We start from the raw sequence: 27,959 nt of genomic DNA on the forward strand, positions 1-27,959 counted from the left end.
TTAAGGCTGGCAAATCACAGAGCCACACAAGAAATTAACACAGGAAATCAAGATGTTGATTGTGAACAAGAAGCTGCAGCTCTGTGTTGATTGAACATTGGCATCAAATTTGCACCTGGCATTCAAATATCAGCCTACATTGCTGGGGCACATGTCCCACAATGTTGAGTGAGTGCATCACTACGTTGCAAAAGCAAGATTTGATTTGCTTAAAGGCCAAAAAGGCAAAGCTGATAGCGATTAAGCTATCTAGAAAGTCTTGTATTTTTAAGAAAGGAGTGGGGAATTAGTTTTTTTCCCAACAACAAAGGCTAGAGGGGAAGTAGCTACAGACCCTGCTCACTCTCATCTTGAGAATTATCAGACAGAAAGGATAAACACAGCCAGCACACTTGGTGTCTGCTGAACATGATTTTCAAAATCGGATTAAGTCTATCTAGAGAAGACAGAGGTTCTATACAGAAAAATCTAAATGTCTGGGTTGCTCAGTGTATTGGCATCCGTTAAACTCTGACTGGATCAGCAGAATAGATCTGAATAGTAGGAAAAAAAAAAATCCTCACAAAAATATGCCTGAGAAGTTCATAAGTTTAAAAGCAGCAATAAACTGCTGTATTAAAACTGTGCTAGAAAATCAACTCCAAAGCCTGCAGCCAGGAGGCCAACGTAAGTAGTCTGACATAACTTTGTCCCAGTACTATCTCAACAGAGAACCTACGCTACAGGTATTTCAATGACCCTCAGATACAGGACATCGAGCAGCAGCAACATGGGGTAAATAAGCCTCACCAGGGGCGGGGCTCAACGCAAAGGCAAGCTCTCACGTAGTTCTCATCTGGCTCTCCCACAGACTGGGGAGATGCACATATCACAGAAAGTACCTCAGAATCCCAGGGAGAATCAGACTCTTCCTTTTTCTCTGTTCCTACTGCTGGCAGAGCACCTACAAAAAAATGGACAAAGAGAGACACTGAGAATTTACTGCACTCCACTTTTATACCCCATCAGTCAAACAAAGGATCTGAAAGATGAGTAACAGTACTACAGCAAAGGACAAACCAAGAAATGAGTTACACTCAACGGTAGCTTTACACCCAGTCACATCACAGTATTCTGTTTTCTCCTCTTCATTTCTTTTCCAGCAAAAGATGCATAAGAATGGTGGCTGACATGACAATGTCCCTCGTGTTGGGACAACGTTAAGGAAGAAACTCCAGCATGCTTCAGTCTCAGCATATGGACACCCTGAGTCATCTTCCCTCTTGCCTACACCTCCATCATCTGGCACTTACTATCACATTCCACTCTACAGGACATACCACAAAAGCACGATACAAAACAACCTCACACTAAGAGGAAGCTGCCAACACACACGGCTCCTTGCTTAGTGCTATCAAGGGATACCTCACCTGACCATGATTCATAATCCTGCAACTTCTGACCAGGTACATACATAAGAAACTGACATTTAGGAATGAAACAGAAGCTCACAGCTCCAATACAGTCCAGAACACTGCAAGCATTTTAAATCTTATCACTTCAAAGTCTAGTATCTTCTGACCACCAAACTCCCATCTAGAGCAGACCACAGTCAGTTCTCTCTTCTAAGCTACTCCATTATGTAAAACAAACTCAGCATTGACTCACACAGAAACGCAAGGAAAATTTACAGGAATGAGCCAGACAGGAGCAATGGCGTCCACTCTGGAAAACCGTAACTGCTGATTACAGCCTGAGTGCTGACTATTCACGCTTTTCCAAAATAAACTCTTTGCACATAAAATGCACTAAGAGAAAAGTGAATGCACCGTGAGTGCTGCTTCCACACCTTCTGAGCAGCAACTGACCAATAGCTACACGAGCTCTGAAAACATCTACAGCAACAAGATATCCTCTGGAGACGGACATACTATCTTCTGCTCTGAGACCCTGGGGTGAGTACCTAAGCACCCACCTCTCTCTGAGGTCATGCTCTCAAGCATACAAACGAGTAGCACAGGAGACATCTCCTACATTTTACAACTGAACAAGGTGAGGCACTGGAAGAGTCTTCTCTGACTTTGAATCAGGTCAGCTCTTGGCTGAAGCCCTGAAAAACCACAGCTTTTCAATCTGATAGTACCCATTAGAAAGGGAATCAATAGTGTCACACACAAGGCACACTAGACTACCTACTTGTTTTGTGCAGATCAAGGAGAACACAGCAACAAAATTAATAAAGAAACTTGCATCATACATAATCATTAGGAACCCAGCACCACCATTTGTGACCTTTAGGAAAGAACGAAAAGCAACAAAAGCTGCAGACCTTCTCTACCACAGCAGGCTAGGGTTCACAGCTAAATCTTAAACCAGATACCACTCCCACCACTTTAAGCAACCACTTAAAGCAAAGAAAAACACCCAAACAAACACATATCCAAAAAGTATACATAATGAACGCAAGAACCGCCTGGACTAATCAAGCAGGCCAGCAAGTTCAGTGTTCACTGCTGTTAATTAACATCAGCCAAGCACTTCATTGCTACAGCACATACTCACTGAACAACAGGACTAACAAGGAAAACAAAAGAAAAAGTTCACTTGTCTATAAACACAGACAAATCCAATCTATGAGATAGTTACCCTTGTTGTGCTCCCCTGAAACACTCTGCAAGCGTACTCCATGTTCAACTGCAGGTGGGAGAAACACAGGAGGAGATGCTTTCCTTGAACCTTCAGAACACGGCTGTATAATACAGTACATACGCGTAAGAATTTGTACAAAACAATTTTTTTAAAATAAAATCTAAGAAAGGCTTTTGCATTTTAAATAAAAGGGCAAAAAAATCCTCACAATTCATCTAAACTATTCCATAATGTTGATTAAGGCTGGCAAATCACAGAGCCACACAAGAAATTAACACAGGAAATCAAGATGTTGATTGTGAACAAGAAGCTGCAGCTCTGTGTTGATTGAACATTGGCATCAAATTTGCACCTGGCATTCAAATATCAGCCTACATTGCTGGGGCACATGTCCCACAATGTTGAGTGAGTGCATCACTACGTTGCAAAAGCAAGATCTGATTTGCTTAAAGGCCAAAAAGGCAAAGCTGATAGCGATTAAGCTATCTAGAAAGTCTTGTATTTTTAAGAAAGGAGTGGGGAATTAGTTTTTTTCCCAACAACAAAGGCTAGAGGGGAAGTAGCTACAGACCCTGCTCACTCTCATCTTGAGAATTATCAGACAGAAAGGATAAACACAGCCAGCACACTTGGTGTCTGCTGAACATGATTTTCAAAATCGGATTAAGTCTATCTAGAGAAGACAGAGGTTCTATACAGAAAAATCTAAATGTCTGGGTTGCTCAGTGTATTGGCATCCGTTAAACTCTGACTGGATCAGCAGAATAGATCTGAATAGTAGGAAAAAAAAAAATCCTCACAAAAATATGCCTGAGAAGTTCATAAGTTTAAAAGCAGCAATAAACTGCTGTATTAAAACTGTGCTAGAAAATCAACTCCAAAGCCTGCAGCCAGGAGGCCAACGTAAGTAGTCTGACATAACTTTGTCCCAGTACTATCTCAACAGAGAACCTACGCTACAGGTATTTCAATGACCCTCAGATACAGGACATCGAGCAGCAGCAACATGGGGTAAATAAGCCTCACCAGGGGCGGGGCTCAACGCAAAGGCAAGCTCTCACGTAGTTCTCATCTGGCTCTCCCACAGACCAGGGAGATGCACATATCACAGAAAGTACCTCAGAATCCCAGGGAGAATCAGACTCTTCCTTTTTCTCTGTTCCTACTGCTGGCAGAGCACCTACAAAAAAATGGACAAAGAGAGACACTGAGAATTTACTGCACTCCACTTTTATACCCCATCAGTCAAACAAAGGATCTGAAAGATGAGTAACAGTACTACAGCAAAGGACAAACCAAGAAATGAGTTACACTCAACGGTAGCTTTACACCCAGTCACATCACAGTATTCTGTTTTCTCCTCTTCATTTCTTTTCCAGCAAAAGATGCATAAGAATGGTGGCTGACATGACAATGTCCCTCGTGTTGGGACAACGTTAAGGAAGAAACTCCAGCATGCTTCAGTCTCAGCATATGGACACCCTGAGTCATCTTCCCTCTTGCCTACACCTCCATCATCTGGCACTTACTATCACATTCCACTCTACAGGACATACCACAAAAGCACGATACAAAACAACCTCACACTAAGAGGAAGCTGCCAACACACACGGCTCCTTGCTTAGTGCTATCAAGGGATACCTCACCTGACCATGATTCATAATCCTGCAACTTCTGACCAGGTACATACATAAGAAACTGACATTTAGGAATGAAACAGAAGCTCACAGCTCCAATACAGTCCAGAACACTGCAAGCATTTTAAATCTTATCACTTCAAAGTCTAGTATCTTCTGACCACCAAACTCCCATCTAGAGCAGACCACAGTCAGTTCTCTCTTCTAAGCTACTCCATTATGTAAAACAAACTCAGCATTGACTCACACAGAAACGCAAGGAAAATTTACAGGAATGAGCCAGACAGGAGCAATGGCGTCCACTCTGGAAAACCGTAACTGCTGATTACAGCCTGAGTGCTGACTATTCACGCTTTTCCAAAATAAACTCTTTGCACATAAAATGCACTAAGAGAAAAGTGAATGCACCGTGAGTGCTGCTTCCACACCTTCTGAGCAGCAACTGACCAATAGCTACACGAGCTCTGAAAACATCTACAGCAACAAGATATCCTCTGGAGACGGACATACTATCTTCTGCTCTGAGACCCTGGGGTGAGTACCTAAGCACCCACCTCTCTCTGAGGTCATGCTCTCAAGCATACAAACGAGTAGCACAGGAGAGATCTCCTACATTTTACAACTGAACAAGGTGAGGCACTGGAAGAGTCTTCTCTGACTTTGAATCAGGTCAGCTCTTGGCTGAAGCCCTGAAAAACCACAGCTTTTCAATCTGATAGTACCCATTAGAAAGGGAATTAATAGTGTCACACACAAGGCACACTAGACTACCTACTTGTTTTGTGCAGATCAAGGAGAACACAGCAACAAAATTAATAAAGAAACTTGCATCATACATAATCATTAGGAACCCAGCACCACCATTTGTGACCTTTAGGAAAGAACGAAAAGCAACAAAAGCTGCAGACCTTCTCTACCACAGCAGGCTAGGGTTCACAGCTAAATCTTAAACCAGATACCACTCCCACCACTTTAAGCAACCACTTAAAGCAAAGAAAAACACCCAAACAAACACATATCCAAAAAGTATACATAATGAACGCAAGAACCGCCTGGACTAATCAAGCAGGCCAGCAAGTTCAGTGTTCACTGCTGTTAATTAACATCAGCCAAGCACTTCATTGCTACAGCACATACTCACTGAACAACAGGACTAACAAGGAAAACAAAAGAAAAAGTTCACTTGTCTATAAACACAGACAAATCCAATCTATCAGATAGTTACCCTTGTTGTGCTCCCCTGAAACACTCTGCAAGCGTACTCCATGTTCAACTGCAGGTGGGAGAAACACAGGAGGAGATGCTTTCCTCGAACCTTCAGAACACGGCTGTATAATACAGTACATACGCGTAAGAATTTGTACAAAACAATTTTTTTAAAATAAAATCTAACAAAGGCTTTTGCATTTTAAATAAAAGGGCAAAAAAATCCTCACAATTCATCTAAACTATTCCATAATGTTGATTAAGGCTGGCAAATCACAGAGCCACACAAGAAATTAACACAGGAAATCAAGATGTTGATTGTGAACAAGAAGCTGCAGCTCTGTGTTGATTGAACATTGGCATCAAATTTGCACCTGGCATTCAAATATCAGCCTACATTGCTGGGGCACATGTCCCACAATGTTGAGTGAGTGCATCACTACGTTGCAAAAGCAAGATTTGATTTGCTTAAAGGCCAAAAAGGCAAAGCTGATAGCGATTAAGCTATCTAGAAAGTCTCGTATTTTTAAGAAAGGAGTGGGGAATTAGTTTTTTTCCCAACAACAAAGACTAGAGGGGAAGTAGTTATTCTGTTTCACTACTGTGCTAGAAAATCAACTCAAAAGCCTGCAACCAAAGGGCCGATACAAGAAGCTTAACCTAACTTTGTCCCAGTACTATCTCCACACAGAACCTACACTACAAGTATTTCGTTGACCCTCAGATACAGGACATCGAGCAGCAGCAATATGGGGTAAATAAGCCTCACCAGGGGCAGGGCTCAACGCAAAGGCAAGCTCTCACGTAGTTCTCATCTGGCTCTCCCACAGACCGGGGAGATGCACATTTCACAGAAAGTACCTCAGAATCCCAAGGAGAATCAGACTCTTCCTTTTTCTCTGCTCCTACTGTGGGTTGGGCTTCTACAAAAAAAAAGGAGAAATACAGACACTGAGAAATATACTGCACTACACTTTTATACCCCATCAGTCAAATAAAGGATCTGAAAGACGAGCAGTAATTCTACAGCAAAGAACAAACCAAACAGTGAGTCCCACTCAAGGGTAACTTTACATCCTGTCACATCACAGTATTCTCTTCACTCCTCTTCATCTGTTTTCCAGCAGAAGATGCCCAAGCAGGACAGCTGACATGGCTACGTTCACCATGTTTGGACAATGTTCTGTGCAGCATCTGACCAATAGCTACACATGCTCTGAAGAAGTCTACTGCAACAAGCAGTGCTCTGGAATCAGACAATGGAAATAGTATCTTCTGTTTTCACACCCTGGGGTCTATGCCAAATTACCCAACTCTCTCTGAGCTGGTCATGCTCTCAAGCCCACAAAGGTTTAGCAAAGGAGAGATCTCCTACATTCTACAACTGAACAAGTTGAGGTACTGGAAGAGTCTTCTCTGAGTTTGACTCAGGTCTGCTTTTGGCTGAAGCCCTGAAAAACCACAGCTTTTCAATCAGATAGTAGCATCGGAAAGGGAAACAATATTGTCACACAGAAGATAGATTAGATTAGCTTCTTGTTTTGTTCAGACGGCATCAAGGAGAACACAGCAACAAAATTAATAAAGAAACTTGCATCATACATAATCATTAGGAATCCAGCACCACCATTTGTGACCGTTAGGTAAGAACGAAAAAAAACAAAAGCTGCAGACCTTCTCTACCACAGCAGGCTAGGGTTCACAGGTAACAGGAAAGTTTATCATCTTTGAGGATAATCATCATTTTACTTTATTTACTGAACATTAATACTTATAGAGGAGCAATCAGGATCATATTTAAACTCACTTCTCGCATAAGCTGTGTCTTCTGAAACTTTACGGACTTGATGTTTATTACTAGAAACAGAATGTTTCACATCCCCCAAAACTGTCGTTTGCAGCTTCCTTCTAGTATCTTCCTTCTCCTGTTCTTCTTTCCATTTAGGTGACTCCTTCTAAAACAGATTGACCAAAACAGCTGAAAAGCACAGAAATCAATATCTACTTCACCACCCATTAACAACTTGGAAAACGGTTTTCTTGGGTAAGACTTAAATGAAGCAAAGTGCAACATGGTTTCTAAAGGCCTACAATTTTTAGTGGGAATCTGCGCAATTAAACTGCAGTGCCTCATGTTGTAAACCTCATCTCTGGCTATGCAAAACCTCTGAGAAGCACTTCCTTGTGTCAATCTAAATGCAGTTTCATTGATATTATTCAGAAAGTCTTCTTTCTGCCTACATATCTCACAATTTCACTAGTTTCCTGCCCTCAATTTCATTCAAAACTTCCTTTTGTTTCTTCATTTCCAGTCATTACCTCATGAATTCTACTAAATGGCTACAACTTCTAATGGATATTATCCATTCCCTCAGTTTTACATAACAGAAAGTGCACAGATTCCAGAAAGAATGAAGTTTCCTGTCTTTCTCCTTCCAAAACTCTCCAATCTCATAATAAAAATATTGAAAATAATGTCTGAGTTTGGCTATGAACAAGATGTTTTCAGTATCAAAATACAATGATTGAATACAGATACGTGATTGAGTATTAACAGGAAAATATTTACTGTCGCTTACCTGTATTACCCTTAACAAACTCTTCCAATTGAATCATCCCTGTACACTTACTTTTGTGCTTGAGGGAAATGCTGCCCATAGATTTTCCTCATATCTATTTAGGCCCAGGTTTTCACTTTCTTGTTTTAGTGTTTCATGGAATTTATTATGTACCTCTTTGCACTGCCCTTCTTCCTCTTCCACCAATAAATCTTCCTCAAGGTTGCTTGAATCTGAGACATCTTGTTTCAACAACTCTCCACATTCTCCTCTGCTCAGATTTGCACCTGTTGGTTTTTTTTGTTTGAGGCTTTTCTTCTGTGACTTAGGAATTTCAATTCTAGAACTATCACCACCACCTTAAAGCATGAGAAAGGGAAAGAGGAATATGAATCAAATGGGTTATATAAATAGCAGCAGGCATTTTACCCATTAAAAACACAGGAAAGTAGTCATCTGGGACTGTATGGAAAAGAAGCCAGGTAAGGGCAGGATGGGAGAAGGACACATCAGACACAAAGGCTTAGGAGGGGACTCAGTATGGTCATTTCCATTATCTTACTTATTTTATTCTGACATGACCATCTGTTCTGTTCTTATAACACTACTTTCCTCAATTACTACAGCCAAGTGAAAACAACAACAACAAAAACCGAAATGAAATTACTTAGTAAGTTTACTTTTGTATGTCATTGTATTATGAAGTACTTTCCAAATAACTTACCATTATTTCTGAACTTTTGGGGAACATTCATTAACGATGTCAAGTTTGGCTTCTGTGGCTTCTGCAAATAAAAACACATTTTAAAAGAATTATTTGATCTGTTTTTGTTTGCTTTTTTGTTTTAAAGCAAATCCTTTACTTACATCAAATCTTGAACAGTAAATACAACCAGGCTGTCCCCTTTTGAAAGGACTAAGATACTTGCTAGATCCTTCAACTTTAATTACACAAACATTCCTCTCCTCTTGTGTACAAGTCAGTGACTATTCAAAACTATCTGTAAATGCATAACAATTCTAAAAAGGTATTTTAATCCATTGGTAAAATACAACTACACTCGCAATAACTTACTTGTAAGTATGCACAACTCAAGTATCAATTAAAGTTCCTGAAGCTTGAAGAATAAATTAGTTAATATAACTCCACTTAGTGAAATATCTGTAAATTTCAAAATAATGCTAGAAATTTGAATCACTTCCCCTAAAATCAATGTAAGAAAATAGAAAAAATTTTAAAGTACACATGCTTACATCTCCAGCATTACAGAGTGTGCTGAACTAACAAACTAAAGTTCCTAATCACTGCAGAATCCCAGTGCAACAGACTAAATACTCCAGACGCCATTGAAAAAACTGGTAATCCTTTGGAACATTCATAAAAACAGCAGGATAAGCACATGGAGCTTATAAAGAGAAAAGTCCAAATATTCAAAAAATGAAGATAGTCATGCAGTGTGAGATTATATACAAGCACGGAATGTCATCCCACAGAAGGAAAAAAGAAAGAAAAAATAATTATTTGAGCAACTCAAGTATCGAACACTTGAGGAACCTAGTGAGGAAGGAAAGAGAACCAGGTGATGAACAATTTCACTAGATTTTGATAAATAAATGTTCTTTTTCATTATCGTGTTCTTTTTCATTAATCATCCTATCATGTAAATTAGGGGAAACAATTGTGAAGTTTGAAAGAGAACAGAACAGGTTATTTATTAACTTATCAATTCCTAGGGTTGGCAAATCTCACTCAATGAACAACTAATACAATGTGGTAGTTTATCTTAATATCTACTCTTTTGCCTCAAACCACAAATCTACTGCATGTTCTGCCAAAGCAACAATTTTTAGGAAAAACTTACAGCAGAAGAAAGGTTGGCAGATGAGAGACTCTTCTTAAGGAGGAAAAAAAAAAAAAAAAAAAAAACAAACAAAGAATTGGCTGGAAAAAGAGTTTCCTTCTATCTCATAGGAAATTGCCTTCAAATCACTTATTTTACACAACTATTTTCCCATAAAGGCACCATACCTTGGCTGTAAAATCCAGTTCTTCTTCCTCAGAATTATTCCAGGTGCCATTACTGCCCTCTTTTTCAGAACTTCAAAAACAACGAAAAGTAAGTACTGGTCCTCTCAAATAATTCCTCAAATAAGCATTTGGTATTTTTATAAGACTCACCTTGTTGAGTATCCTTCGAAAAAGTCATCCATTGCTGTTCAAATATAAATCGACATGTTGAGATTAGATTTTGCATACTAAAAATTAACCAATACAGACATTTAACATGAAAACAGCTCATAAGAGTACAGAAGCTGAAGTGGCCAATTCAATAAGAACAGCATGAAGGAAAGTATTTACAAAACAAATGCTTTTTCAAATTATACTGAAAAACAAATCAGACATATCTACAATATCTACCATTTTTTGCTGCCGTACCTTGCTATGGATTATAAATAAAGTATATTTATAAATACAAAGAAAATCAAAAAGCATACTCAGGAGCTATAGGTTATCCCTAGCTAGAAGAATCACCAGCATTTCTCTACAGTGAATCAAAAAATGATATACTTGAGACAAAAGGAGCATTAGCAGGGCATGCTATACTACACCCCCAAGTTTTTATCAGTTCAGTGAAGGTAGTAACTCACACCTAAGACTATAGGATAGGTCAGGTCAAAAGGGATCTCTGGAAGTCTCTCAACCAACTACTTAAAGCCAGCTCAGCTTTGAGGTCAGGAAAAGTTGGTCAGGGTTTTATTCAGTCTAGTCTTGAACACCTCCAAGAGAAGGTTCACAACTTCTCTATTTTGCCATCCTTATCATGGCAACACTTTTCATCTCCAGCTAGAAACCATCTTGCTTCCATTTATACCTCTTGCCATCTTCGCTTCCTGTCAAGTATCACAGGGAAGCATCTGGCTTTGTCTTCTCATCTGCATTGGACGCTGCAGTTAGGGCCCTTCAAAGCTGCCTCTTCTTCAGGCTGAGTAAGTCCACTTTCTCAGCCCTCTCTCACAGGGCAAATACTCCTTCACAAATATGATGGCTCCCTAGAGAATTAGCTTGCTATTGATCCATCGACCTCTCACGTAGAAGGAACTCAAAATTACAGCCAAGGCACAGTCAAGTGAGTGCTAAACAGGGGCTGACAATCGCTTCTCTCAGTCTCCTGGCTTTGCTACTCTTAGCACAGTGCAAGCTGCAGCCCTTAGCTGCCAGAGCACCCTGCTGCCTCATGCTCAGCTTGCCTTCTGACAGGTCTGTGTCCTTTCTCAGCAGAGCTGCTCCCCTGCCGTGCAGTCCCATCATGTTTTGTAGGAAGGGGCTTTTTCACCCCAAATGGGTCTTGGTATTTGCCCCCGATGGATTTCTTAAGATGCCTGCCAGTCTATTGCCCTGGCTCATTGAAGTCCCTCTGAATGCCAGCTCTGTGCTGAAGCATATCCAACAATCGCTCTTACTTCAGATCATTAGCAACCCTGATGAGAGCGCCCTGCAGTAAATCCTTCAGGTCACCGTTCTAATGAAAACTGCAGTCTAGGAACACAATTTTTGAAGCGCTAACACCTCTTAACAACTAAAACATAATAGAAGGACTTTCTGATTCCCAGCACAGAAGGGAAAACAGACATATCTGATCTCCACATAGAAATCATAATTCCTGAAGTTTCTGAACTGTTAAATATTATAACAAAAAGAAGGGTTACTACTAACAACCTACAAATGAGTGTACAAATTTTGCCTTTCCTAAACACAGTATGCGAGAATATTCCCTGATCTGAACACAGCTTTCTGAGATGCAGTACAGTATAAATGTTCAAAGAAATCTCATGGAGAAAAAAGCTAGAGGCTGAAACTTCCCATCTGAGGGCATCTTAAATGGTTCAAATGCTAACAATCTGATTTTTGATGTTTTCCACTACAGAAAACACAGAATATTCTTAAATGCTAATGGAATCCTGCTGTATGTAAAGCTAAATAACTAACTCAGTACTATGACTCTATCTGCTAACTTTCCACGCAGAACAGAAAATTGCTGCTGTGTGGAACAGTTAAACTCTGGACGAACGACTTCAGTTACATCTTCAATGAGTACCACTAGAAGTAAGGAAAACAGCTCATTAAATTACCTACACTTTTGCTTTCAACATATAAATACTGCCAATGATCCTGCTATCCTTTAGAAGGCGAGACAGGAATTTGATGAGATAGCTTTCAGCTAGACCAAAACCACAGCCATGATGCACTGACACAGAAATGAGATCTAGTCTCCAGGGACCCGTTTCCACTTTAACTGAAGCCTATATCACCATTTCTGAGCAAGAGGAGAACAGATTACAAAACAAACAACCCCAAAACCAACACTATCACAAGTGATAAAAGCAAATGCTGAATTCAGTAATAAGGGACTCATGCAAAACATGCAAAGAAACAAAAGCTGCCCCAAATCCACTCTAACTCATAGATCTTAAATCATCAAGATACAGATCTGCAAGATAATAAGCACCTATGATGAATAAGTATTTGTGTATCACAAGACATGTGTGGTATTTAAAATACTGCTGTGCAGAATGAATACCTTCACTCGATTCTCCTGTTCTCAGAGTCTGCTCAGGGGACCGCTGCATTTCTATATCCATTAAGGGAAAGGCATGGAAAGGACAGACAACAATGACATCAGAATAAATGCGGAATCTCACAAGTTTGGAAAATACAAAAAGCACACACACAAAGCTACAGCACTGGGAGAATGCGCTGTGACTATGACATGCATTTGTGTGCATGTGTACATCTGTGTGTCAAAAGAGAAACTGTGGAACACTACCTTGACATCAAATTCTTTCACAATAAATCTGTTACTTTTCTCTGGAGCAGAAGATTGTCCTACTTACATGGATTTTATCACATACACATGCAGTGCTGTGGAAAAACAGCTACTATCAGAAACATACACTTAAGAGAAAGTTTAAAAGAATCATAGGATGGCTTGGGTTGAAAAGAACCTCAAGATGATTTCTCATCCCTTCTGGCTTTTCTCTGTTTCCTTAAGAGGGAATACAGGAAAAGTTTTATCTGACCTCAGGAGATAAAAATCACACAGAAGTGATAATTTACTTTTGTAAAGAGTTTTACAATGCTGAGACAATTCCTCTAATCATAGAAACACTAAGGTTGGAAAAGATTATCAAGTCCAATTGCAAATGACTCAGGGAAACGCTGAACAATACACTAGTATGTGCTGCAGTGGCCAAACATACTGTCACTGCAAACATACTAGAAACAGAAATAGCACAACTACTGTTTTCCTCAAAAAGAAATTGTTACTTAAAATCTAAGAGATCGGTCATTCAATATGTTCTGGAAGCCAATCTGTACGTGATTAATAAAAGGGTTCATGTTCTGACATCCAAATAATCATGAGCAAACTTGTTGAAAAATGCTGACCTGTTCAACATTCTTCAGAATCTCCTCTTCTAATTAGAAAGTACAAAAGTAGCAGAAAGGATAAGGTCAAAATTTTAGATAGCAGAAAAATAAAACAGAAGAGCAAAAGACAATAAAAGAATTCCAAAGTGGGTATTTCTCTGGTCTCTCTCTCAACATCCCGGCTTCTCTAAAGGACACTTTTAAGACTGTTACTGTGGCATATTAAAAGGACTCTCATGATTCAGGGTGTGGATGCAATCAGAGACTGCAGAATTAATTCCAATATTGTTTCTACTACGCTACTGAACTTTCTCTCTGCTCCCTCCTACTCCTCATGCTGGTGTCATCTTTAAGAGACTGAGCACAGGGAGAATCACAGAATGGTTTGAGTTGGAACAGACCTTTAATATCATCTAAATCCAACTCCCTGCTATAGGCAGGGACACCTCCCTCTAGACCAGGTTGCTCAAAGCCCCATGCACCTTTGGCTTTGAATGCTTGCAGGGAGGGAGCATTTACAACCTCTCTGGGCAACCTGTTCCAGTGTCTCATCCCCCTCACAGTAAAGAATTTCTTCCTGATATCTAGTCTAAATGTACCCTCTACTTGGAAGAAGAAACCCTCAAATCACATATTTTAAATTAACCCAGGCCTGTTAGTCCTTACAATGGGGTACCAGAGCAACTATCTATGTGCATGGAAGGTAGCAACTGAGTGGATTTGGATAAAAAAAAGTATTTCAATGATTAAACCAACTGTATCGAGCCCCACTGAAAAACAAGCAAACAAAACTTCAAAACCAAGCTACGAAGAAACTTTTTCAACCACTCTCTAGTTCAAAGTAACTGCTCCTAAGTCAAAGGCAACATCACTTGGGTCTAAAATCTATACTTCCATCTGGGATAAGTCCAGGAAGAAAAAATATGCCATGTATTCTTTGATCATATTTCTCAGTCTTTATAATAAAAAAGTAATGACTTGTGTTTGAACAGTCTGCTGCCCATCTGACACATGATTCTCACAAAACCCTTAAAAATAAGGAACAAATAAAACCTCGTACGTTGGGGCTTGAAACGTAAACTGCAAGGCAATCTCATTCATACTAAAATAGCAACTTTCTAAGATTCATTTAGGGCAATTTGAGCTTATAAACGCTGCCTGGATTTTACAAATTCATTGAAGGAATGTATTTCTTTTATTTACAAGGCAATGAGAAAATGTAACAGTTTTTCTGGATCACAAAGTCTTTCTCAGTTGTTTTTTTTTTTTTTCTTTTTTAAATAAAAGTAATTGAAAAAAACATTATTTGATTATAAATCAAACCATGTCCAAAAAGATACGGTATATACAAACAATGTACTGTTGTTGCTTATGAAGTTATTTTTCCAAGACAATTTTTGTTACGTCTCCACAACACAAACAAAAGCAATTGTAATTGAAGGTGAGAAATTATGTCTCCCAAAAAAGGAGCTTTATGCAGGTGAAACTATTAAAATTAAAACAAAGTGACAGAAATCCAGTGGTAATCAACAAAAGATGCATCTTCTTGCAATTCATCTGCTGCTTCGCTGCTACAGAAGATAAAACTACTATTTGGGATGAAACTACAGCTTTTGCAATTGGATTTTCTGAACAACAATCTAAATGAGCATCTCTAAGAAAAATTGCACACCCATAAAACAAGGCTACTTTAACCTATTTTGTTTCTTCTCTTCCCTCCTCCCCCTTGCTAAAGGGACAATTTAAATAAATGGGCAACTTGATGTGCTGAAAGTGACAACTGTATGAGCAGATGGATGTAGTGCACACAAATCACAACTGTCCCCACAGCCTGTGGAGATGCAGTGTAAACTAGCAGCAAGCAAACACATTCATAACACTTCTTATTACAGTCCACCTGATGCTTCCACTGAAGTCCACACTGAGCACGGTGAATTTAAAAGATGCAAACCAACCTAAGGAAGGGGCCACCACGATTCTGCCCATTAGCTCTACCACAGTTAAGTATCCTACCTCCTCTGCTCGAAGCAGCTGCACCCAACGTAAAGCCAGCAGCTCTTGCCTGGTGAGGAGTCACTGGCACAGGGATGCCTCCTTTAGCACCTGCAGAAGCTTCCCCTGCGTTCTCATGGTCTGCATATTCTGCCAGTGTTTTACTAAGACTACGGAGAGCAAAAAAGGAAATGCATTTGGGAAAAATAATCCCATAGCTACATAAACACTTAATGGGATAATAAGAGCCTTATACTATCCATCCTAAACATAACCATAGCCAAAACAATTTTCATATTCAGTAAGTGTAACATACTCTACTTTTTGCAAACCGTAACATACTCAAATATAATGGACACATCTATTTTATAGATGCACATCCAGATCTATGAAGTTATTTACTTCTGCTCGGTACCCTTTGCAGTCCAGTTTTTACAAATACAACCACTCTTATGAATGAACACCCATGGGTAAAATACTTATGTGTAGGAGGAGTTAAACTGCTTAGTAATTTAACAAAAGAAATAACAGCTAGATCTCCTCTGAAACAAAACAGGTGGTTCCTGGTCAGTGGAACTGAAGACAGTAATAACAAGGGTTCTGTTTTGAGAAGAATTTACAAACATTTCAGTTTTTCAAGTTGAACTTCTGCGTCTGTGGGCTACAGACACATTTTAATAGTGTATAGCAGGCAGACATCAGCTTAGAAACAAACACTTGAAATCTTACAGAGAATTTTGAGCAGAAGCCCTTTTCTCAACTTTCAAATTAACACCAGACACATGAACAGTATATGTGAGAAGATGTCAATGAACACATCTTCAAAATAGCACCGTTAAACTTGGTGCTGTTACCAAAAAGGTTCAAACTCAACACTGATAACTAAAAACCTAGCAATAAATTTAAAAGTTTATCTAGCATTTCCATGAAGAATAGCATAGTCCTCAGCTGTCCATCCATTAACGTCTTTATGGAAAATTTCAGCACCATAGCGAAGAAGTATTTCTACCAACTTAAGCTCCCCACTGGCTGCTGCAGTCATAAGTGGGGTTCTACAGCATCCAAAATACAAGACAAACCATACAATTTAGTCAGACATTGTAATTATTTTAATTCCCATTTGCTCAATCTCAAAGAAAATCACTTTATGAACAGAAAAAAAAGCTTCCATATTAACAACACTTGCATACAAACTTGGCATCAATTTGAAAAACTCTCTCTGGCATAACAGCAATGTTGCTGGCACAATAGCAATTTTCCTGCCACAGCGGCTACCAGAAACAATGTTTTCTTGCAGTTCTCAATGCAGAAAACATGCAATAATGCATGCCACCTGCCAAGCTGAGACCTGCTTTCGCCAGTCACTCAACGAGCTCTTTCTCTGTGTCTTTCTACTTCAATGCTCATTCCCATCCCTCCCATCAGTCCAACCTGAAGACAACTAAGGTGACCTGCAGAGTTTAGACCATCTCCTCACCTTTCACACGGATCTCGAGTGTGAACATCAGCTCCTTTTTTAAGAAGGAGCTCTACCATTTCTTTGTGATTTTCAGAGATAGCAAGAGTAAGAGGAGTACATCCGTCCTGAAAGAACAGAAATAATTCAAGTTAAAAATCAAAAGAAACAAACAAAAAATCTACAATAAAAATATCAATGCAACTTTTTGAACTTCTCTATTGAATCTCGAAATGTACCTTATTCTGAGCATTGATACGGGCACTGTGCTCAATTAACATCCCTGCTAGAAATGTGTTAGGAGTTACAGCAGCCAAGTGAAGGGCAGTGTTGCCACCAGCATCTGCCAGGTTCGGATCAGCACCATGCTCTAGCAGGATCACTGCACATCTTTCTTTCTGGCATTGTACTGCCTGGAAACAACACACACACACACACACAAAAAAAAAAAAAAGGTAAAATTTCCAGCAGTCATATTTCACTGTGTCACTACTACTACAACTTCCCATTCCTGGAATATAAAAGCATCTGCCAAGATTAGCTAGCACATGCCAAAGCCACACTGATTACAGCATGCATGCTTCTACACAGACTTACTTAAAGAATCTGGAAAGACATCATTTAATACATAATCAATAATTCCTACTTGCAGCAACATAGTATGTTCTACTTACCTTCATCAGTGGAGATCTGTTATCACTGTCAAAAAGATTTAGCTTACACTTGTTTTCTACTAGAAACGTAACGACATCCTCACGTCCATTTGCACAAGCAAGATGCAGTGGTGTCCTAAAAGTGAAACGTGTAAATTGAAACAGACAGCTAAATAAATATTTTCACTCTGTGGTACATGAACAGGGCAAATTGCATTTCTTTATCCCAATTACCTCCCAAAATAAACAAAATCAAATAAAAACAAGCTTATTCCATTACCAGCGTGCACCAAACCATGTCGCTTAGTACAACATCTACATGTTTCTTGAACACCTCCAGGGACGGTGACTTTACCACCAACCTGGGCAGCCCATTCCAGTGCACAACCACTCTCTGGAGAGGCTTATCCTAGCATCCAACGTGAACCTCCCCTGGTGCAAGCTGAGGCTGTTCCCTCTTGTCCTAACAGCTCCCATCACAGGCAGGCTGATGAGTACCCTCCATAAGACCAGCTTCCTCCAAGGCAGAGAAGATGAGGACGAAATAACAGGCAGAACGTCAAATAACTCATCATGCCTTGTCACAGACATGGAACAACTCGAGGGTGACTGTCCCCACTGAGAAATTCCCAAATAAGTATACAAGATCCTTCACCTCCGAATAGAAGCCTGACAATATTGATCTGAGCACTGTATTTATTATTTACTTAGCACAGTGTACCGCAAAGAGCTCGAATGAGTAATTTAACTGTAACAAACACAACTTTGTGCAGGAGCCCCTCCTCACCCAAAAGCAGCCGTTACCAAGCACTGGGGAATATGACAACCTAAAGGAACCACCATCAGCTTCGCAAGCAAGAAAGCCTTCATGAAGCCAGCAGCCTTATCGCTGCCTTTTCTCACCAGCCCCCAACAGAGCTCTCAGCTCGGAGGAATGCCGAGCAGCCCTACGAGGGATCCAGGCCGGGAGGGCACATCGGAGCGGCCTCTACCGGCCGTCCCAGCCACGCGCGGCCCCCGTTAACAGCAGCCCTCTGTGCCCAGGTCATGCAGCGGGGATCCCGGCCCGGCCCGCCGCCCTTACCGCTGCGCCTTGTCGCGCTCGTCGATGTCGTGCTTCTTCAGTCCTTGCTGCACCAGGGCCAGGTCTCCGGCGGCGGCCCCCCGGTGCAGCTTGGTCAGCTCCTTCCGGCGGATCTCGTACGCACCGGCGGAGCACGCCGAGGCGGCGCTGCCGGGCGGCGGATCCCGTTTTTTCTTCTTTACGAAGCTGAGTATCTTCTTCATGTCGTCTTAAAACTCTGCCGGGCCGAGCCCCGAGCAGGACGCGGAAACACGGCGCACGCTCAGGGAAGCCGCGGCCCAACCCACAGGCTGCAGGGCAGCCTCAGGCTCCCAGCCGGAGCCGGGAGCCCCACGTATGCGTTATACGTGCGATATTAAGCGATACTAAGCGATATGAAGCGATAGTAAGCGATATCAAGAGGATACACACCCGCGGAGAGCAGGAGTGTGCGCGTCTGTAGGCTCGGCTGCCTCAGAAAGCGGTTGGCAACGGTGTGTCCTGGGGCCGTTGCCTTTGGAATAGTCACGGGGATAACCGTCTGCAGGGTTATTTCTTGCCCTACTTGTGGGTATTATTTAATAGGGATCTCAAAGCACGCCTTTTTAACCTGTTACTAAACCAGTTGTCAGCTTTCTGTCTTCAGTTTTCCCATCTTCCCCTCCCCCCCTCCACCTTTGTTCATACTGTTTATTAAATCTTTAATATGGGTGATTTTGAATAATATTTTTAATTCATTCCTGTTAAAAACAAATAGTTCCATTTAATTTTTATTTTTCTTCAGAAATTGGTATTTCCTGTCACGGCTCCTCATATTCTCAGTGTGTTCTCTTTGATAATCTGGAGCTTTCTCTAAGAACCATTGAGCAATTGCTATTCCTATTGCTGTCTGCATGAGGTGATTCCTCTTCTCTTACCCAGTACTAGATCCACGTAGCACAGTAAGATTTTCAAGTAAAGGCTTAAGTGTGGCTTAAGTGTTGCGTAAGCATTGGCATTTGGGTTAGTCTGCTAAAGACTCACCTTTCCTTTGACATAACAATACGGCTGGATAATTTAGCTCACAATCCTTGCAGCTCTGAGGTACAAAATGGCAGTCTGAAGCTCTCTTTCTGCAGTCTTTATTTTTCCCCTATTAAATCACTGTGTGTATTTTGCTTATTGAAGAGTAACAATGGCAGTAAAGGCTTGTGTGCTGCGTGTTGTCTGGTCATAGAATCTTTTAATCATAGAATGGAATGGCCTGGATTGAAAAGGCCCACAATGACCATCTAGTTTCAACCCCCCTGGATATAGCCACATCCAGCCTGGCCTTGAATGTCACCAGGGATGGGGCATCCTCAACCCCCTTGGGCAACCTGTTTCAGTGAGTTACCACCCTCTGTGTGAAAAACTTCCTCCTAATATCTAACCTAAACCTCCCCTGCCTTAGTTTCAAACCATTCCCCTTGTCCTATCAGTATCCACAGGTGATTTACTACGCCTGATTTGCAGCTGATGTGTTTACAAGCTGGGAAATCTGGCTGGGCAGATAGCATGTTTCTGCATTGCTTGCTCCAGGGCTTTGAAGAGAACTGGGCAGTTGCAGGTAGAGACTATAGCAGCTCCAGCTCTGTCTAGGTTGGAGAGCTGGAGCTGAGGTGGTGCTTTTGATGTTACACTCTTGCTTCCCTATGCAGCCAATGTGTATGCTTAAATACAGTTTTGCTTGTTCCTGGTCCAGTCTGAAGCTCTCACACTGTATCTCATGCACATGGTCTGTTAATCCTCAGCTGGATTAACAGCTAGTTTCTATTGATAATGCTGAAAGAATTCCTTTTGGCTTACTCTAAATGAAAAAGATGCAGCTATGCTTCCCATTTTAACAATGAAAATTAAGAATAGGTTTCAAGATTGAAAAAAAAAATATATCATTTATTTGCTTTCTTTATGACTCCATTTTCAGTTGACATAAATACATGACTTGCAGATTTTCAAATGGAATATATGGAGTTGCAACTAAAAGTTTGATCATGTCTCTCTACCAGACCTCTACAAGTCTCATTTTACCAGAGAGAAATATCCTCCTTCTTACTTGTGTCACCGCTTCTGGCAGTAAATACATTTGTGAGTGACTGTTTTTCAAGGCTGAAGCACAGGAAGAGTAAAATTTCATCAAAACTGTGATCAAAACCTGGAGTTCTCACTGAGAATGGCAATCACTGCCATTAAAGCAGCCTCATGTGGTTGTTTCACAGAAACAAGATCACATATCCCACTAGTTTTGTGGGTTTTTTGGTCTCTTTTTTACATGCTTTAATAATAAAGACTAAAAATTAAGTTTTGTTATTTTGTATATGCAGTGTTTCTTCCTGAAGTTCACACCTTATTGCCACTCTTGCCAGTGTCAGTACAGCACAGGGCCTGCAGTCACCTCCCTACCTCCCCAGACCAAATCCATGAATCATTTGCTTCTCATAGGCCTCAGATGAAAATACTATTTTATAACAACTCTAACCACGTTAAGGACAGTGAGACACTTCAAGTCAGTGCTGTGCAGTTCTACAAACTTGGCAAATACCTCTAATGCAGGAGGAATGTCTAACGTGCAGCCTGAGGTCTTCGATACCACAACTAAAGCAGATCTAAACCTGAAAATACTTACACCAGCATGTTAGTGTAAACCCTTACTTTCTCTAGTGTTAACTACGGCTTGCCATAGCATCGTGGCAAGTCTCAAAATCACAAACGTGGGGAAATAACGAATGGCAGGATTTTCAGAGTAGCCTATGGTCAGCACAGCTTGGGAATTCAGCTCTCCTAGGCCCTCCAGGAAAATGTCATCATGCATTTTCCTCACAGAATTACTTAACTAGTCTCAGGAGCTTGCAAAACCCACAGAGGTTTTTAACTAGCTTACTGAAGCAAAGGCTTGAAGGTTGTCCTGAGGGGCTTCATTCATTTTGCTTTGTTGCTGAGCTGTGGTTTCCAGTCTGTCACTTCCAGCCTTGAGCCTGAAAGAGAGACAGGCCTTGCTGTGGACATTCACAAGAGCACAACTTCTGAAAGAGCAGTCTTTATGGAGGGAAACTGACAACTTCTACTTTCAAAAACTCACGTTACTTCATTGCATTCCCTTCTATTAGAATTCAAAAAATAGCTTTTTGAAAGGAACATGCACACAATTCTCCCAGCATGGAAAAAGCAACTTCTTGATTGGCAGCCCTCCTAATTACAGGTTAGTAAAACAAGGCAACCAACTTTCATATCACTGAATCTACCCTGCTGAAACGATGCTCAGTGTGCTACAGCAACCTGAGCTCATGCCCCCACCGTAACCTTAAGCTGCTCATCGGAGCAGACACGGAATGCAGCAGCCCCATTCCTTCCCAGTCACTGTCATAGCTGAGTGCACGCTGAAGCATCCTGAGCTACAGAAATGTCCCAGAGAAGGAATCAGCTCTCCACTCTGGGTTGTTACAGCAAAGACCTGAGCACCACTCTCTGGGAACTACGTGGAAACATAGGACGGACATGGAGAAACCTCAGAGTCCAGAGCTTTGATGTGAGTATATGGCTTGTGTTGTCGTGTAATTTGGTGCCTGTTTACATTAAACATCCCCAATATGGCTGCAGTCTTTCATGTGGCACAAGCTTAGCCAAAGGGCCAATTCACAGCTGGGCATTGAAGGCAGGAGCTTGGGCTCCTCCTAGAATCAGGGATGGGGAGAATTCAGAAATACCCATTGCTCATCCACTGTTAGGTTCATGTCAGCTTCAGTGCAGAAACCTGCAGGGGGAGCAAAGTGTTTCTGTGTATCCACTAGAAGGCTGTTTCTAACACACTGCTTTGCCCCTCCAGCTTGTGAAAAGCACCCAGGCCTGCTAGCAGCATTATGTACCTTGAACAGCTGGCCTAGAGCTTAAGTATTTCAAGGTCTCATTGTTCAGAAGCATAAGGCAGAGGCAGCAGCAGAGGGAGGTGGGTCCAGAGGTGACAAGCCTAGAAGTAAGCAAGCCAAGAAGTAAGCAAGCCAACAGGGGTCCCTGCACATCCTTCAGAGAAAGTACCTCAGAGTACTGGGGAGATTCAGTCTTCCTCTTGCTCTGCTCCTGCTGCGGGCAGGGCACCTATGAAGAATGGACAAAGTGAGACACATTCAGTCTCTTGCAGTGAGTTTTCCTAAGTCTGTTAAGCCCTGTCATCAAAGCTTTGCCATGCTCTCTGTGGGGAAGTGCAGCTGCAAGCTTTGTTAAAAATTGGTGTTATCTAGCTTTACAACGTGAGTTTTCCAGTTATCATGTTCTGTGTTTTTTTTCAAGATTGTAATAGGGCCCTCTGTCAAAAGAAGCCCAACTCTATGCAGAGAGATGTGCATAATCAGGCAGAGCTTTCTAAAGAACAGCACCTGTTGCAGAACGGCGGGAGAAAAGCAAACGATCACACCTGTCATTGACATATGATCAGCTAATCTCGTTTATTCCTTGGCTGCGTGTACATTTATAATACGGATAATTAGCTCATACATATTGCAAAAGTGGAGCTCATCATTGGTTCCCAATTACATACCATCCCCAAGTATCTTTGCAGCTTCTTGTTATCATCCTGAAAGCTACTCCCTTGCTGAGTTCCCAGAACCATGGCTAGTTTCTCACCATCCCAGGGCATCCTGTTGTTCTCACTGTCCTTGCAGGTGTTATGGCTGCTTGATTAACTGCACCGTGTTTACGACCCTTCTCAGCTAACTAGCTGTAAAAAACACTCTCTACATTTCCCTCGTTTTCTTTTAGGCTGAAAAGGCTCAGTTTACCGACCGACTAACCATATTTAACAAGCAATTCAGTTCATTTGTTCAATTAGTTCTCATGTAGTTTTATCCTGCTCCGTAGCTGCTGCTCTGTGAACTCCTTATCTTGATCCATGGCTGCTGCTCCATAAAATTCTTCTTGTATTACAACAATTTCAAGATACTGCCTATAGAATAACAACACTACTTATATTAATAACATAACTATGATAACTCAATCAAGGCCTTGATTGACAATACTCTGAAAGTGAAAAAAGAGACAAGTCAAATACAACATAACAACATTACTGTTAAACCCACTAAAAAAAACAAATATGTTTGTACTGCAGCCTAAGTTTCTGCAACCTGAAAATAAATCTGTGAGGGTCCCATTGTGTTAATCTGTAACTGATTTGGAAAAGTCTTCAATTTTCATATACTCTGATACATTGATTTTTTAATGACCACTAAAATTTGTGCAATAAATGCTTTTAAGATGCTCATAACCATGCTCTACTGACTGAGTTATCCGAGCTAATAATTGATTAATGATCGCGCAATTTAATGGAATAGCATGTCAAATAGAACCAATTTTAGAGGACAAATGTACTAGAGTATCACTAGGGGCATTATTACTTACTGACCCTTGAGAAACAGCAAGCCATGTTGGTGTTGGATGCAACAGGTAGTGCCAGCAGGGCGTCCCCTGCTTCAAGGTGCACATTTCCTCTCTCACCCATCACAGATTCTCTCCTGCATTCAGGGTCTGAAGGATTTCTTCCAGTTGTACACCATATCTGCGTGGCCAGTACGTGATACAGAGCCCAAGTGGAACTTGGAAAACAGAATAAACTATCAAATTTAGTTCTATTAGCGTGCACTTTTGTCTAAAATGATCACAGAGGCTGCCTGCAGTGAGTGGGGAAAAAGGCATCATTAGTCTCAGGCAATGTGATGGGGTTACTTCCTGCTAGCAAACATTTCCAGGCTGATTAAGAGAGGTGCTGGGAAGATATCCAGGGCCTACTGACGCGAGAACAAAGAGGGACAGCAAACTTGCATTTCAGTTGCCTTTGCCCGCCTGCCTAGGAAAAGAGCCCTCATGCAGCGACTCGGCACGGACTCAGATGTGAACGATCCAAATCGTTTATTACAAGTTCTCACATCCCTTATAGACCTTCACAAGTTGTTATTTTCTAACTTTCCCATCCGCCCTTACAACTTTCCCAAACATCTTACATGTCAACAAAGCATTCTACAAAACACTTTTCAACTGTCCATGCAGGCACATAACCAATCAGAGCTGTGAGACTCTTCTTCTCCTTGCAGAGGTGTCCTTGGTTCCCATGCTGTTTATCTTGCTCCACAGCTGCTGCTCTGAACAGCTTTTCTTGTATTCCCACACCCATCCTCCCCATTCCTCCCTCCATCCTACCCCCCATCCTTCTCCCAGTCTTTCCTACCCCCAACCCTTCCCTCCCATTCTCCCTCCCCCACATCCTCACCCCATTCTGGCTGCACATCCATTTCCTTTGGCCCAGCTGCTCTGCTCAGCCCACACTCTTCCCCACATCACTGACACCAGTGTTGGGAGGGTGCTGGGCTGACAGATGCTGGGGAGGGCTGCCCCGCCGGCTCTGGGCAAGCAGAGAAAGGCGATTGACTCCAGAGCTGTTGTCCAAACCTTTGCATATTCCCCTCCTGTCCCTTGAGTAGCGTTCCATTACGGGGAGCACGGCAGCCCACACAGAAGACAAATTCTGTGCTCCTTGCCCAGCATCCAGCTCTGGCGACTCTTTGCCTCACCGCTGATGGATGCATCTCTCTCATTTCAGCCTGATATTTCTGTTGGCAACTGCTGGGCTTTCCAAGGTTCGCAGGGCCACGCCATCATCTAGCTGCTGGAGAACATCTGGCCCACGGCTTTCACCATGTGGCATGTCTCCAAGGCGGTGTCTCCCTCTGGGGATGTCAGCAGTGCCCCCAGAGACTTTGCCATCTTGGTAAGTCTCTGCCTGCTGCTGCTTCTGGAGGCCCCCGAGGAAAAAGCTTTGCCATAGAGCCCCATAAGAGCCCATTGAACCCCTATAGAGCCCCAGAGATAACCAACAGAACACAATAACCGCAACATAAGACCCCATAGACCCCCACACACACCCCCACAGACACCCCGAAGAGCCCTATAGAGCCCCACAGACACCCCATAGAGCCCCATAATGCTCCGTAAAACCCCATAGAGCTGCACAAGAAGCTCATAGAGAACCAAAGAGCCTCATGGTGCCCGACAGACACCCAACAGGGCCCCATAAGGGCCCTACAGACACCCAACAGAGCCCCATAACTGCCGCATAGAGCCCTGTAAGACCCCATAGAGCCACACAAGAGCTCATAGAGCACCATAGAGCCACACAGTAGACACTCAACAGAGCCCCATACGACCCCATACAGTTGGGAGCTCCCAAATTTCAGTGGTGGGCTGCTGCAGAGCACGGCATCCTGCCTGAGGGCACCGAATCCCTCGGCTGGTTCCATGTCTCCAAAGGCCTCTGCTGCTCTTTGTGGCCGAGCAGCTGGGAGCAATTGCTCCACGTGCCCTGACTCAGGTTCGCCCTCCGTTGTGCTCCAATCCTACCAGAGCACAGGGAGGGTTGGAAGGGCTCCCACCTTTGGCCTCAGTGTGTTCTTTATGGCACGGCCTGCCTAAGTGTGACCGCCATCATCTCTTGTCTTTGAGGGAGTGGATGAGGACGAAATGGAAACTCTCCTGGGATCATTTGTTTACGATGTGGACGGAGAGATCGCCCAGACCTTCCATGTTCAGGTATGGCAAGTGCAAGTGGGGAGGCTGGGCTGCCTGCACGGCATGGGAAGAAAGAGCTTTCCTGCCCACCCTCTGCTCTCCAACATGGCCGACTCCCGCGGGGTCCCTTTTGCAAGCCTTTGGAAGCACTTGTGCCATGGCGCTTCCCATGCCCATAACAAAGCCTCTCCTCTGCTACTGCTTCACTTGTATACTAAGGCCTTGAAATAACTACAAACTGCTTCACTTGTATACTGAGACCTTGAAATAACAAAAAACTACTTCACTTATATACTGAAACCTTGAAAGAAAAGATTCTTCTCTTGTTCTAAAGGCACAAACAACATTTGATTCCCACACTGATAAGATGGGTGATAACAAGAGAGGGGTCTGCATGCTAAACAACTATTGAATATGGATCAGAATTCCAGGAAATCATTGACTGTGGGGCGAACAGTGGGAGCTGTGGGGCACTATGAGATCTATGGGATGCTTTGGTATGTATGGGGAGAACAGTGGGAACTATGGGGCACTATGGGGCACTGGTCCCCCTCCGGCCCATAACGAAGCCTTTCCTCTTTGCATTGGCAGGAGAAGCCCCTTCAGTCCTACAAAAGGATTAAAATGGATGTACGCAGCAACTGGGGGAACGCGGAATACACCTGCGTATACCAATTGGAAATCCACGGCAACCCCTAAAAACACCTAAAAACCCCTAAAAAACCCTAATAAACCCTAAAACCCCCTAAAAAACCTAAAAACCATTAAAAACCCTAATAAACCCTAAAAACCCCTAAACTCTGATGTCTACCAGAGGGTTTTATTTAGGGATTGATCATTCAATGAAGAGATGTCGATAACTTTCTGCCCGACTCGAGGCTGGTTGGGGGGAGGGAGGAGCTGCGGGGATGAGTTGGGTGGGTGTTTGGGGGGGAGACTGGGGTGGGGACCGGGGCTAAGCCACAGGACAAAGAGGCCAACTTGGCCTAGTTCCCCAGGGCACAGCACATGCTGGATGAGGCAGAGGAACGTGCTGACATGGCTGAGTCCCAGGGTAACAAGCTGCAGGCACGGAGCCGTGACATCATCATCAAGGTGGGTTCCTACCCCACATCCCTGCCCTCCATCTTCTCACCTCCCTCCATCTCCTTTCCCAATAGAAAGGACTCAGTGAGGAACGAAAGCTGCAGATGCTCTGCCTTCCAGCCCCAACCTCTGATCTCACAACCCCTTTGGATCTCTCAACTCTCCTGCTTTCAGCCAATAAGAATTGTTGAGCGGCAGCAGCTGCATTTGTGGGACAGGGCTTAGTGTGGGTGGTGCTGTGGGGTTGGTGTGGGAGCCACGGGAGATGGAGGGTGGCCAAGAGTGTGAGTTGGCCACTCAGGCCATCCCACAGTGCCGTGAACCTTGATCCATGGTGACTGAACATCATCGTAACTGGCTGTGGGGCACAGTTGGTTGCTACAGGACAGTATGTTCCCCTATGCACTTCTATGGGTCCCTGCAGGTACATGTGTGAGTGTGTCAGTATAGCTCCCATATGAGTCTGTATTTGTTCCCTTTGGCTCCCCGTGGGTCTCTATTGCTCCCTGTTGTTCTTATGTGGCTCTATGACTCTCTATGATGTTCTTTTGGTTCTCTATGGGTCCTGTGGGTTCCTGTCCCTGACAGACGGTGGGAGGGACCGGGTGATAAGAAGGGCAGAAACAGCCCCATTTCTGTCCCTGGCCGTGTTGTGTAGAGCCCCATGGGGAACCTTAGAGGCCATA

The 27,959-nt window shown here is 42.5% G+C and overlaps 1 protein-coding gene, 1 long non-coding RNA gene and 1 pseudogene across 4 annotated transcripts in view; 1 reads left to right on the top strand and 2 right to left on the bottom strand.

The window, feature by feature from the left end:
• Window positions 1-19,141, bottom strand: part of LOC146756776 (uncharacterized) — a 59,053-nt pseudogene extending 39,912 nt beyond the window's left edge. The window contains exons 1-12 of the transcript XR_014937374.1: window positions 18,643-19,141; window positions 17,580-17,694; window positions 17,145-17,318; window positions 16,927-17,033; window positions 16,361-16,501; window positions 15,471-15,619; window positions 12,610-12,660; window positions 12,165-12,249; window positions 10,059-10,128; window positions 8,754-8,814; window positions 8,204-8,388; window positions 7,279-7,426 (exon numbers count right to left, since the gene is read on the bottom strand). The product of XR_014937374.1 is annotated as an uncharacterized LOC146756776 (transcript). The remainder of the gene's footprint in view (window positions 1-7,278; window positions 7,427-8,203; window positions 8,389-8,753; window positions 8,815-10,058; window positions 10,129-12,164; window positions 12,250-12,609; window positions 12,661-15,470; window positions 15,620-16,360; window positions 16,502-16,926; window positions 17,034-17,144; window positions 17,319-17,579; window positions 17,695-18,642) is intronic.
• Window positions 19,142-20,514: 1,373 nt separating this feature from the next.
• On the bottom strand, window positions 20,515-24,523 carry LOC146756777 (uncharacterized). The gene is made up of 4 exons (XR_014937330.1): window positions 24,032-24,523; window positions 22,672-22,731; window positions 22,503-22,603; window positions 20,515-21,614 (listed from the first exon to the last, which is right to left on the bottom strand). It is a non-coding gene; the product is annotated as an uncharacterized LOC146756777 (long non-coding RNA).
• Window positions 24,523-26,985, top strand: LOC146756778 (SUN domain-containing protein 2-like). Of its 2 annotated transcripts, XM_085524186.1 has the most exons (3): window positions 24,523-25,390; window positions 26,122-26,208; window positions 26,779-26,985. In XM_085524186.1, exons 1-3 carry the CDS (start codon window positions 25,319-25,321, stop codon window positions 26,884-26,886), a joined length of 267 nt encoding a protein of 88 aa, XP_085380312.1. In that variant the 5' UTR covers window positions 24,523-25,318; the 3' UTR covers window positions 26,887-26,985. The 2 variants fall into 2 exon arrangements, 1 of the variants encoding a protein (XP_085380312.1); XR_014937331.1 differs by lacking the exons at window positions 24,523-25,390; window positions 26,122-26,208 and adding an exon at window positions 26,548-26,684.
• The last annotated feature ends 974 nt before the right edge of the window (window positions 26,986-27,959 follow it).

Source organism: Coturnix japonica, chromosome 26 (genome assembly GCF_054131305.1).
Source record: "Coturnix japonica strain WE chromosome 26, WE-NBRP24, whole genome shotgun sequence".
NCBI classification, from domain to species: domain Eukaryota; kingdom Metazoa; phylum Chordata; class Aves; order Galliformes; family Phasianidae; genus Coturnix; species Coturnix japonica.

What these genes read in the sequence shown, in the direction of transcription:
- LOC146756778 (XM_085524186.1), top strand. Translation starts at nt 25,319, where the DNA reads ATGTGGCATGTCTCCAAGGCGGTGTCTCCCTCTGGGGATGTCAGCAGT. An exon ending in CCAGAGACTTTGCCATCTTG is followed by an intron (nt 25,391 to 26,121) that starts GTAAGTCTCTGC and finishes CTTGTCTTTGAG; the next exon opens with GGAGTGGATGAGGACGAAAT. An exon ending in CCCAGACCTTCCATGTTCAG is followed by an intron (nt 26,209 to 26,778) that starts GTATGGCAAGTG and finishes TTGCATTGGCAG; the next exon opens with GAGAAGCCCCTTCAGTCCTA.